The sequence below is a fragment of the Nymphalis io genome, chromosome 6, assembly GCF_905147045.1.
Source record: "Nymphalis io chromosome 6, ilAglIoxx1.1, whole genome shotgun sequence".
NCBI lineage: Eukaryota > Metazoa > Arthropoda > Insecta > Lepidoptera > Nymphalidae > Nymphalis > Nymphalis io.
This window is the reverse complement of record NC_065893.1, coordinates 12,936,837-12,950,408: the sequence shown is the minus strand read 5'-3', so window position 1 is coordinate 12,950,408 and position 13,572 is coordinate 12,936,837. Positions and strand designations below refer to the sequence as shown.

The 13,572-nt window shown below is 35.3% G+C and overlaps 1 protein-coding gene across 3 annotated transcripts in view; it reads right to left on the bottom strand.

The window, feature by feature from the left end:
- The window catches only part of LOC126768892 (V-type proton ATPase 116 kDa subunit a 1-like), a 45,318-nt gene extending 33,821 nt beyond the window's left edge, over positions 1–11,497 (bottom strand). For 2 of the 3 annotated variants that reach the window (XR_007669282.1, XM_050487296.1), the window contains exon 1: positions 11,350–11,497. Coding sequence is in view for 1 of the 3 variants with exons in the window: in XM_050487296.1 (XP_050343253.1) it covers positions 11,350–11,422 (73 nt within the window). In the remaining 2 variants the exon portion in view is untranslated. Of the gene's footprint in view, positions 1–4,535; positions 4,673–11,349 lie in introns of those variants that run through there. The other variant, XM_050487297.1, reaches the window with a different exon arrangement.
- Between the last annotated feature and the right edge of the window lie 2,075 nt (positions 11,498–13,572).

Sequence of the window (13,572 nt, the reverse complement as noted above, 5' to 3'; positions counted from 1 at the left end):
GATGTGCGTGCGGAGCTGCAATCACTTGATGTACGGAAAGCTAGCGGTCCCGATGGAATACCAGCCATAGTGCTGAAGAAGTGCGCAGCGGAGCTGTCTCCTGTGTTAACGCGCCTGTTCCAACTTTCTCTCTCTTCGGGAAGTGTGCCGGAGGCTTGGAGAAGAGCTAATGTGCAAGCGGTTCCCAAAAAAGGGGATCGGTCTGACCCGGCAAATTATCGGCCAATAGCTATCACCTCAGTACTTTGTAAGGTGATGGAACGGATTTTAAACAACCAACTGATCCATTACCTAGAAGATCACTGTCTAATTAATGATCGTCAGTACGGGTTTCGACCAAAACGGTCCACAGGTGATCTTCTAGCGTACGTAACACACCTCTGGGGTGAAGCTATCGACAAGCATGGAGAATCGTTGGCTGTCAGCCTCGATATCTCCAAGGCTTTCGACAGGGTCTGGCACAGAAGTCTTCTCTCCAAGCTACCGGCATATGGTCTGCCTGCTCAGCTATGCACCTGGATTGCCAGCTTCCTACACAAGCGTAGCCTTCGTGTTTTAGTAGATGGTTGCGCTTCACAATTCTATGTAGTGAATGCTGGGGTCCCCCAGGGATCTGTGCTATCTCCCACACTCTTTCTTTTGCATATCAATGATATGCTCTCCCTTGGGAACATACATTGCTATGCAGATGATAGTACAGTGCATGGTGGATACCACGGACGCGCAGTGGCTGGGCGGGCGGAAACTGAGGAGAGGCGGGAGAATCTTGTCATTGAACTCGATAGGACGTTAGATCTCATCGCCAAATGGGGCTCTGATAATCTTGTTGAGTTTAATGCCAAGAAAACACAGGTATGCGCTCTCACGGCGAAAAAGTCAACATTTTCCCCTCTTCCCTCCCTCTGTGGTACTCCGCTGGTGATGCAAAGCAAAATCGCCATGCTGGGGATTGACGTTCGCTGCGACCTTAGTCCAAGGGATTACATCGAGGCTGTTATAAAAACAGCTTCACGGAAACTCGGAGTTCTGAACAAGGTGCGGCGCTTTTTCACGCCACAACAACTATGCCTGCTGTACAAAACACAGGTACGGTCTTGCGTGGAATATTGCTCGCACCTTTGGGATGGCTCCGCTAAGTACCTACTTGAGGCCTTGGACCGGTTGCAGCGACGTGCCGTACGCATTATTGGCGACGTAAAGGTCACAAACACCCTTGAACCTTTACAATTGCGTCGTGAGATAGCAGCACTGAGCGCTTTCTATCGACTGTATCACGGCGAGTGCTCTGAGGAATTATTCTCTCTAATTCCTGCTTCCCCCTTCCTTCTTAAGTCCACGCGAGCTGGTTCTCGATGTCACCGCCTAACTGTGACATCAATTCCATCGCGAACAAAGAAATTTGGCAACTCCTTTCTTTGTCGCACTTCCAAAAAATGGAATTCCTTACCAGCTCACGTATTCCCCTCCTCTTACAACCCGGGTTCCTTCAAACGAGGCGTGAAGAGGCATCTTGCGGGCCGGCAAGGCGAAGGCGGCTAGTGCAGAACGTTTTCCCCGTCTGTACTGGCCGTCGTCGCGTTTGGACTCTACTACCACTTACCATCAGGTGGAGTAGAGTCATTTGCCCTCCCGGTGATATAAAAAAAAAAAAAAAAAAAGTTGAGAATGGCCGCCGTGAAAGTCGTCAGGAAGACATCATCATTGTCATCATCAATCAATCTTGACAGGATATAAGCGTATGGGTCAAGTGGTGATAAGTGGAATCGACGCTGACACAGTAAGAAGAATAAGCCACATCTTATATCGTCATCTAAAACTTTGTCATATGTGCCTGTAGTTAAACTTTCTTCCAACTGGAACGCAGATATAAAGAATTATCGTTTGTCAGTAAAATAATTGGACTGGCCTGAACAATCTACAAGTTTTGTCGGGGCGGTTGGAGTCTGATGAACTAAGTGTAAAATTTGTTATTTAGATATATTCATTTTCATGCGTACCTTGGCATTTTCGACGGGCCAGTTGGCGTGGTTGGATACTTGCCTTTCACGCCGAAGATTGTGGGTTCGATTCCCACCCAGGACAGACATTTGTGTGCATGAACATGTCTGTTTGTCCTGAGTCTGGGAGTAATTATCTATATGAGTATGTATTTACAAAAAAAAAGTCGTATATGTAGTATATCAGTTGTCTGGTTTCCATAGTACTAGCTCTGCTTAGTTTGGGATCAGATGGCCGTGTATGAATAATGTATCATGTTATTACATTATATAAATTTGTAGACTACGATTTAGTTCTTAAGAGCAATGTTTTGTGAATGTATATGAATATCCCACTGCTGGGCCATTTTTATTTTTTGAGGAGAAGGTTTGGACTTTATTCCAATCACTTTCATTAGAAATCGGTGACAAATTAAAAAATAATTAAAGCGTCTTCAAACTTTTTATCCTCTGCGAAATTTGACAATAATGAGACAATCGTTTACATTTCATTCGATAACGCACCTCGATAAATTTATTTATTTTTATTTACGAATATCATGCAAAGGTAGACAGATATAGTGCCAAAAAGCATTCTCTTCTAATCAATCCTTAGTTAAGCAGTGTTTGATTAACTTTCATTTGGGCCTTATTAATAGCCAATTATATTTTTTTAAATTATACTTTTCCGTTATTAAATACTGCTTTTTAAAAACAGCATCACTTATTTATTGTTAAAGTATCTAAATATTTACAAGGGAAAGATAAAGCGCATCTAATTGCGTTTTGATAGTTAACAAATATTTATCTATGCCATTGTTAATGATAAGGTACAACGTTCAAAATGTTAATAATATTTGTTTAAGCTAACAATCTCTTCCGAATTCCGATTACACGTACACATAGAAACAAAATTACGGTCAAATGTTAAATGTCACAATTTTTATCTCTACTTGATACATGTATATACATAACATCTTGTTTATTTGCCTTAATTGTTTTGTTCTTTTTGGTTATGCTGTAATATCTCTTTAAAGATAAGCTTTTAAATAATTCATTTTCTTTTATATTTTTTTATTTATACATTTATTCTGGTTCGTATCTAAGGTTCTAATAAATACATATATGTTAGAATTCTGACATGAGCCGAGTTGACTCAGTAGTTAGAACGCGTGCAACTTAACCGAAGATTGCTGGTTCAACCCCGAACAAGCGTCTGTAAATTGTGCGTTGCAAGCAAATATTGTGAAGCTTTGTATCGTTGAGGGATGAGGACGCTGCTGAGCGATCTAAAAAGAGAGGCCTTAGCCGAGCAGCATATTTACAAGCTGTTAGTTTTACGGCTTCTGTTTAGTGACAAAACTAAGTAAATAAATGTTACTTCACTAGATCATACATCACAACCTAATCTACACAAAAATACAAAACATGTAAAAAACCTCTAAAAAAAATTCTAATTCACATTGACCATTTAATTTTTAAGTCTGGAATGTTCACATTTTTTTTAAGTAATATGTTATTGTTTACATTTTATTTAATATTATGCAAAGGTGCCAAAAGATATTTTCTTCCAATCAACCCTAAGCGTAAGTTAAACAGTTTCGACTAACTGTCGCTATGGCCTATCTAGTATCCAATTATTTTTAATGAAACACATTTTTTTTTAAACAATATCATAATTGATTGTACAGCTTTCGTAGCAGTACATACGAAGCTAGATTGGTTAAAATTAGCGTACCCTTAATCTTAGATGTCACGCACGTATTTATTTTAAGGAATTTATAGTAGACTAGTTTTCGGTCGTGGCTTCGCGTGTTACGGGAAGGGTAAGGTATAAGGTTTGCTTCATATCAAATTTCATCAGTCAGTTCAATGGTATTGCCGTGCCGCAACAAATAGACTACTGGACTAGACTACTTTCTCATTAATAATATTAGTTTAGCTACCGAAAACCCGCGATAATGAGATTATATCAATTATATTTTACAATTTTCCTGTTTTAAAATTAAGTATATAGTTTTTTTAGTTGCAAGTCAAATAGGATATACAAATTTTTAATCGTACTGATAGACAATTCATGTGCGAAATTTTGCGACGTTTTATTATTTTAATATCAAAATTAAAGTCCATGCTTAATTATATTAACCTAATATTATCGTTTCGCTATTATAAAATTATTTCATTTATAATCGCAGATTAAATGTTTCAAATATGAGCTTTATTTTAGTTACAAATAAAACAAATAAAGGTATTTATTACTTACTTAAAACTTTTTAATAAGTAAAATTGGCTTCTTATCTTTCGATTCGATATGACAAATTTGTATTTATTGCTTGATTATAGTACATAAGAAAGTCGTTTATCGCTTTCATTGCCGTATAATAACTGTTTCTTTTTATAAAATAACCCTATTTAACAAAGTTATAATTTATACGCGACCTAATGACGTCTCTCTGTGATCGTATTACATGGATAATATTTTATCGTTTAAACTTTAAAAATCTTTTGTTTTCATTAACATAATGAAAAATTATATTATAATAAAACAACTTTACTTACCGTTTTATTTAAAACAAACGATTATTGATAGTTTTTTTTCACTGCGTCCACTTTTAAATGTTTGCTTATTCGTCGCACAGAACGGGAGAACACAAATTTAATTCGTCACTTCTGACCTACGCGCTGACTTCGCGACGACTGGCGTTTGTCAGTTTCAAACTATTAACAAATGTTGCCAGTTATAGAGAACAAATGTTCCCTATTTTTTTTAGAAAATTCCTAAAACTTCCTGGCTTATGAAAATGAATAAAATATTTTTTTTTCTATTATTTTATAAATTGATTTTAAAGAGGAAAAATATATGTGTAAGTTTTTTTTTATATTTCAATAAATTTTAAATAAAAACTTTGGCTTTATGATTTTCTATGTTACGCTTATTATATTAGATTTATTTAATAGAAAGTATTAAACTTAATTGATAATAACTAAATAAAATTCTTTAAATTATCGTTATAATAATTTATAAATGCGATAAATTTAAAAATAGAAGAACGATTTTGTTAGTGTTAATGTACGTCAGGAAAAAAAAAATAGCTGGTTCGGTTTGTGACGTATTAATCAAGTGAAACCAACTCGATTATAATATGATGTTGAGCCGTGAAAAATAAGGGTAAATTAAAACATACGCTTAATTAATTTTAATCAGCATTACTATATTTTTGCCTGGCTTACCTCATTTTTAAAATGAAAATTCTTAAACCTGGGAACATTTTTAATGTGTACAACTTCAAGACAACCTCAGCTTACTATTTGTAAATGGTTGATAATTTAATTTTACGTAATTAAGATATTACTAAATTATTTCATTTTCATATATCATATAAAACCAGAACGGAACAACGGTACCCACTTATTAGTTATTTTATCTACAACTTGTAAAATTTGAGCCGAGATGGCATAGTGGTTAGGATGAGTAAATATCAACCGATAATTACGTGTTCATACCCAGACAAGCACCGTTGAATTTGCATGTGCTTAATATATCTCTATAATTGATATCGTGCTGGCGGTAAAAGAAAACGCCAAGAGGAAATTTTCTTATGTCTAATTTCAATGTAATATTGGCACATGTGTATTCGAGCGTGATGGTTATATACTTATGCTTTAAACGTCTTCAAAAGAAGAGGAAGCCTTAGCCCAACGTTTTTTTTTTTTTTTTTATATATATTCGCCGGGAGGGCAAATGACTCTACTCCACCTGATGGTAAGTGGTAGTAGAGTTTAAACGCGACGACGGCCAGTACAGATGGGAAAAACGTTCTGCACTAGCCGCCTTCGCCTTGCCGGCCCGCAAGATGCCTCTTCACGCCTCGTTTGAAGGAACCCGGGTTGTAAGAGGAGGGGAACACGTGAGCTGGTAAGGAATTCCATTTTTTGGAAGTGCGACAAAGAAAGTACAAGTACGTGGGACATTTACAGGCTACTTTTGTTACTTTAGTAATACTTAGTATTAATTAATTCCGATTTGAGTGGTAAATGAGCGAGTGTAATTGTAGACACAAATGACATCGTCTTAGAATATGTGTAATTAGCAACCATATGATCTGTGTCATTTATATATCACCTTACTAGTTTATACTCAGTTTCACTCCCATTTTCCGGCCAACATGCCGTTTCTATGCGTGTTGATGCATGAAAGAAGGACAATTCAATAAACAAACTTGTGTATAAAATGTATAATAATAATATCCTCGGACATTTTTCACACACGGCCATCTGATCCCAAATTAAGCTTGTACAAAGCTTGTGCTATGGAAACCAGACAACTGATATACTACATATACTACTTTTCTTTTGTAAATACATACTTATATAGATAATTACACACAGACTCAGGACAAACAGACATGTTCATGCACACATATGTCTGTCTTGGGTGGGAATCGAACCCACAACCTTCGGCGTGAAAAGGCAAGTATCTACTAACCACGCCAACCTGCTCGTCAAACCGGTCTGAAGTAATAACTAATAGTTAATTGTTGTATATAAAATTATGAGTCTTAATTGAAATTAAAAAAAAAAAAAAAAATTTGAATTTTATAGCCACCAAACAGCAACATTGTTGTGTTTTGGTTTGTAGTGAGTGAGCTAGTATATGCACAAGTGATATATCATCTTAGTTTCCAAGGTTGGTGGAACTTGGCGATGTAAGGTTTGGTTGATATTTCTTACATGACCAATGTCTATGGGCGATAGTGACCACTTATTATTAGGTGGCATATTTATCAGTCTGCTAAGCTGTTTCAATATTAATACAACAATAAGAAAATCCTTTAAAAAAAATACTTTTATCAGTTATATTTCACGAATTGATAGTTTCTGAATGCAAATGCAAAATTGATTTGTTGATGAAAATACCAAAGTCGCTATATGTCTATAATATTTGAGGAGTTTACTCAATTCCTCATGGATCCCCATGATCCTCATGGATTCCCATTATCAGAACTGAATTTTGATAACCAAGCTGGAAATAAATCCTTTCGAATGAAAAAATATTTTTTCCAAATCGGTTCAACTTCAATGCTATCGGATACGTAAAAGAAATCGCACTAGGCACTGAGTTAAAAAAAAAAAAAACAAAATTGATCGAATTGAGAACATCCTCCTCTTTTTAAGTCGTTTAAAAAAGTCGATTTTCGAATTTCTAAATGGAAAGCAACCGAAGAATAATTTCATGATGTTTAGTTTAGGAGTAGGCTTAGTTTTTATTTAAAGTACCAGATGTTTTGTGTCTATAAATGAACCGCTGATAGATATTTCGTCTGATACGTTATTAACTAAACACTAATAAATTTCTATGTAATTATTTCCAAGCATTTCCTTAAACATATTACCTGTTATGTATATGAACGTGTTCGTAGGTACTAGTTAATGAGATAAATTTATATTAACGTAAAATTTGTTTAACTATATTTATTACGGCTCGGAAATGAATGATTCTCGTCTGGATAAACGTTATATTATATATTAAGAGCAATGGGACAACGACACTGCAAGAAGTATATAGCACTATATTATATATGTAGGAACTTACTATATTGGCATGCATTTTATTTCTTGTCGTGAATAAAAGGTATATTAAGTTAAGAACATTACGAAAATAAATGAAATTATATGTTTGTTGCTTAATAGATATTTAGTTGAACACTCATTTCTCTCTCTCTCTTTGTCATCGTTGAGTTGACATTTGAAAGAAGGAGACACAGCATGTAACTCATCAGTCACTAAACATTTAAGTACAAGGGGAGGAAAAATACTAGATTATTATGTGAGTGTTTACTTTTAAAAGCGTGAACTGTTTCTCTTCTTGCTAATCTTTTCGCGGGCTTAATAATATTTGATAAGTCTAGATTTTATTTCTTTAAAAATAGCGAATTAACGTACTTTATTCCTATCTTTTGTAACATTTGAAGTTAAACAGGGCTTAAAATAAGTAAGACTTATTTAGTACCTTTCATGATTTGGTCAAAGTGGAATTGATCTCATGTCGTACCTACGTTTTACACGTATTTATCTAAAAAGCCGAGATGGCCTAGGGGTAAGAACGCGTGAAACTTAACCGATGATCGTGGGTTCAAGCCCGGGCAAGCACCACTGAATATTCATGTGCTTAATTTATTATAATTCATCTCGTGCTTGACGGTGAAGGAAAACATCGTGAGGAAACCTGCATGTGTCGAATTTCACTGAAATTATGCCACATTTGTATTTCAGCAACCCGCATTGGAGCAGCGTGGTGGAATAAGCTCCAAACCTTCTCCTCAAAAGGGAGGGGAGGCCTTAGCCCAGCAGGACATTCACAGGCTGCTACTGTTGCTGTTGTTTAGTACCTAATAAATAGTATCTATTTTGTAAGTAGATTAGATAGTCTGGGCCAGAATGGCTGACTTTTCATTAGCTTAATTCGTGTTTTGTTGAATGTTCCAAATGCTCCGTGGACTAATAAATTTGTAACAAATATTAATATAATATATATATAAATTTGTATATATATATATATATATATATATATATATATATATATACAAATTTATTAGTCAATTTATTAGTCAAGTCAAATTAATTAGTCCAGTAGTTACAAACTTATTAGTCCACGGATTTATATATTTTCTATATTTATTACTCTTAAATTATGTTTTATATTTTTAAAATAGGGTCAAAGTTAAAACCTTATTTCAATATAATACCTCTCTTAATTCAATGGAAAGAAATACCTCAGTCGAGAAAAAATATTTGTTTCTTTTCCACAACACAAAAAAGGAAATTCAAGAAGTTTTTAGGTTAATTGACACACAGAGGATCCTCAAGTACTTATTTTAATTATGTTAAGAGCCTACTTGTCCTCACACTTCTATTAATTATTTATTATATGTTAGGTTGCAGGTATATGTATTTTTACTAGGAATGAAAATATAATTTTTAGACAAAGCATAAAACGAGCGTGCTGACGGGGTCATTGGTCGCGACCTTTAGCCGATACCGCACCGGGTGTACTCCCATTATTGTATTTATATAAACACTATTGTTTAAAAAAAATAGTCAGGGACACTGGTAAATGGGTCAAGATAAGACCACCGCCTATAGACATGAATACTGCAAGAAATATTAACTATCGTTTATTATATAATAATAAATAATAATAATGTCCTCCAGACAGATTTCGATGGCCACGTCGGCAAATCTTAAGAGCTAATTGCGCAGGAGATATTAAAGTGCACAAGTGTGTGCGCAAACACAGGTGTACTCTCTCCTCCTAGCTGTCATGATCTGATGACTGATCTGAGGACGACAATCCGACACGACGGGAAAGAGTTCAGGCGCAGGACCAACGGCTTTCAGCACGTAACTTCTCGAGGCACGGGAGTGTACACACTTCTAACTTCCAGACTCCGAGCTGCTATTGAGAATTTCCTGACAGTTAAGCCCAAAAACTTTTTATCGAACCGACCTGGGAATTGAACCCAGAAACTTACTGGTGGTAGAGCTTTGTGCAAGGTCGTCTGGGTACCAACCACTCATCAGATATTCTACCGCAAAACAACAGTACTTGGTATTGTTGTGTTCCGGTTTGAAGGGTGAGTGTGCCAGTGTAATTACAGGCACAAGGGACATAACATCTTAGTTCCCAAGGTTGGTAGCGCATTGGTGATGTAAGCGATGGTTAACATTTCTTACAATGCCAATGTCTATGGGCGTTGGTGACCACTTACCATCAGGTGGCACATATGCTCGTCCGCCTTCTTATTCTATAAAAACAACCTCCGGGTCTGCGGCCTTATATATAACCTCTAGACCAACGTGGCAGTTGTTATATAACCGTGGAAATTAAGATGTAATTCTTTTTATTTAATTATTGTTATTTCTTTCTACCAACAACTCAACAAGTGTCATTCAATTGTATTGTTTTTAATGTTTATAATGGTGTATCACACTGTTCTAGTCAACTATTATCGTTTTTTTTTTTAATTTTGTGATTATGTCACTGGAGTTTCTTATATAAATATATAAATAATAAATAAATATTGTTCTTTGTGCCTATAATCAACAGTGTAACATTATTATATCATACCATTGTAATTGCTGCAGCCAAATGAGCTGACAAAAATCTGATGATAATTAATGACTATTGTTGAATGTCTTAGTTAACCTAATAAAAATATAAGTAAAACGTTTCAGATTCTATTTTTGAATTATTGTAAAAATAGCAAATTGTATTATAACCCTGACAGCAACGGGAATAACTCTGACCGGACTATCTTTGTCTAATCCAGTTAACATCGGCCTCTATGGCTGTACTGATTTCCTTTCATTCAGAACAATTTTAATAAAACGGGGGAGCGGGGAGGGCTCTCTTTAAAATGGTATTTAATATATGGGTCGGGTCAACTATACAAACTACGTCCACTATTAGCATTTAGCTTTTAGGCGAATACTTTTTTTCATATATATATGATTTTAGAAGTTATGATAAATAATAGCAATTGTTTGGGCTTCGTGCATGCCCGACTGGGTAGGTATCACCCAATCAGCACATATTCTACCATCAAACAGCAATAATTAGTATTGTTGTAATCCAGTTTGAAGGGTGAGTGAGCCAGTAACTACAGGCACAAGGGACATGATATCCAAATATATACCCAAATATAGTTTTCTTTATACAAATATTGTAACAGCCCCTGGAGTTCTAAATACTCTGATATATGTTGCGACAAAGTACAAAATTGAGTTAGTTATTTGTATTATTTTCTTTGTAAATAAATTATCTCAAGGCAAAATTGTTCTAAAAGTTATTTTATATTGGCACCGTAAGCAATAACAATTACAACGCTAATGCGCCACCAACCTTGGGACTGCTAACTAAGATGTAATGTCCTTTGTGCCTGAAGTTTCACTGGCTTACTCACTTTTCCAACATACATTACTGAGTATTTCTTTTTGGCGGTAGAATATATGATGAGTACCAAGTAATCAAGTTTATTTGTCCTATTTCATTTACGGCGACCATTCTCCACAGGAGATATCAGTGCTCAAGTGTGTGCACAAACGCAGGTGCACTGTCTATTCCCTCACTCTTATAATCCGATTGGCTGGTAATTCGACTTGACAGGAGAAATAAATTTGGATTTTACGTGCTAGTCCAGGCATCAGTGGTAAAACTGCCAACTTCCAAACTTTGATAACTACTGAGAATTATATGACAGACAAACCTTATATTTTTTATTGGGCTTGTATCCAGGATCTCGGAATCTGAAACCCAAGAAGCTAGCAACTAACCAACGATGTGAACAATAAAATAAAAAATACAAGTACGTACCAATTATTTCCAAATGTGCATCGTATGTTTCTAAAATAATTTCATTTCCGTTAGTGCTCTGTTCTCCCTTCATCTTGAAACGCAAAGGCAATACAATTACTAAATATTACAATTATAACAATATCGAAGTATTTATTCTATTGAGAACTAGAAAGGTAGTGAACAATTAAATTATGTTTTCAATTAGCATCTATCGAAAACATTTGCGATAAGATAATGAAATGCCACTTGAATAAATCTCAAGGTAGTCAATAATGGTATATGTTCTGATTGAGAGTTCGATTTAAATAAATGTTAACAAAAAGCTATAGGATCATAATTAAATTTTAATTATCCAACCAATCAAAATTCTTTTATGGCTATAGGTCCGAATGTTCGTCAAAGCTAAGCTAAGCGTATATTAAGTGGCTATTTACATCCATTGTCTATTATACTACGAATTATAGTCTTTAGATGTTCACTTTATTACTATAAACATTAAAAAAACGCAGTGTTGGATTTCAAATCACAGCCTTCGTTTAAGATTCACCTGTTATGACGTATCCGAAATATCTTCTCATAGAGCAAAACCATTCCTTTCACTGGGTAATACAGTTGTTTAATGTTAAGGCAATTAAGTATGACGTTACGTTCCTTGTGTCTGTAATTTCAGTTGACAGTAAGATTTTTTGAAGAAAAACCTATAACTTTTCATCGGCGTTTGAACCACAACCTTGGTATCTGCGGCCTAATATATAGCTACTAGACCAACGAGGCTGTCAGTCATTCCATAGGACATACTTTTGAAGAAACCAAAAAGCCAAAGGACGATTCATTCTCAATCAATCAATCACGAACATCATTTGAAGAATGAGTGGAGGTTTTGTTAAGTTCTATTTGAGAAATCCAGAATAACTCTAGTGTGAATGCACGGACTGTAATTTCGTAACGAAACGATATAGCGAGTTCCGTCACACAATTGTGAATGAGGATGTATGTATCTTCATGTGCTAGATTCAGTCTTAGGGTTGTCGGTTAAAAAAAGTGCTCTTAAAATCAGTAATGAGTTAGAATGGCCGTATTATTAGTAAAGCTGGTAGGGCTTTGTGCAAGCTCGTCTGGGTAGGTACCACCCACTCATCAGATATTCTACCGCAAAACAGCATTACTTGATATTGTTGTGTTCCGGTTTGAAGGGTGAGTGAGCCAGTGTAATTACAGGCACAAGGGACATAAAATCTTAGTTCTCAAGGTTGGTGGCGCATTGGCTATAAGCGATGGTTGACATTTCTTACAATGCAAATGTCTAAGGGCGTTTGGTGACCACTTACCATCAGGTGGCCATATGGGCCACCTGATGGTAAGTGGTCACCTTCTGGTGCTCGTCCACCTTCCTATTCTATAAAAAAAAAAAATTATTTCAGAGTAGGAAAAGTCAAAATGACGTAAGCGTCGACGTGTTGTTTTAATGTATAATGCCAAGCAAGAGTTACAACCATTTATTTGTTGAAATTATGTACAGAAATTTTTATAATAGACAAAAAAAAAAACAAAATACACATTATAAATTTATAGCAAAAACAGGCCGTGTAAAATTTTTGTTTGTCCTGTGGCATTGTACCCAAGACGCTGGTACTATTGCCTTTCTGCACCGTTAGACTCAGCCTTTGGGCTAAATAAGCGCCAGCTCTTGGGTCACCAGAAGAGTTTATATTTAAACTTACTAAATGTCGCATTGACGTGATAATAGTTTATAGGATGTTGTAGGCGTTGAAACGCTGAGCGGTTCCGGCTGGGTGCCTAGACAGGTGTGTTTAGATTATAATTACCCGTTTGGAGTATACATCGCACGGTAACTCTGCTAAGGTCAGATCAAACTACATCAGACGATGCCAAGTTTTTTTAATTAAAAAATATTATCAGAAAATAAAAATCAAAATATGTTCGTAAGTAAATAATAAAATATGTCAAAGAACATTTAAGCACACCCTGACTCGAGATCGCTGTGGTTATATTGGCAAGCTCATTATTTGTGGAAAAAAGTCCATTAATATTCATGGGTGTCCATTTCAAGGATACATGGAACTACTTTAGCAGTCTTCATGATTGTCAATTATTCTAGATAAAAATGAAATTCTTATTCATTTAAATGATTCTATTACACTCTTTATTCCATTAGCTTCTATTTCTTAGAATAATATATAAGGTTTAGCAATTAACATAATTCAATCGTAACATCATTTC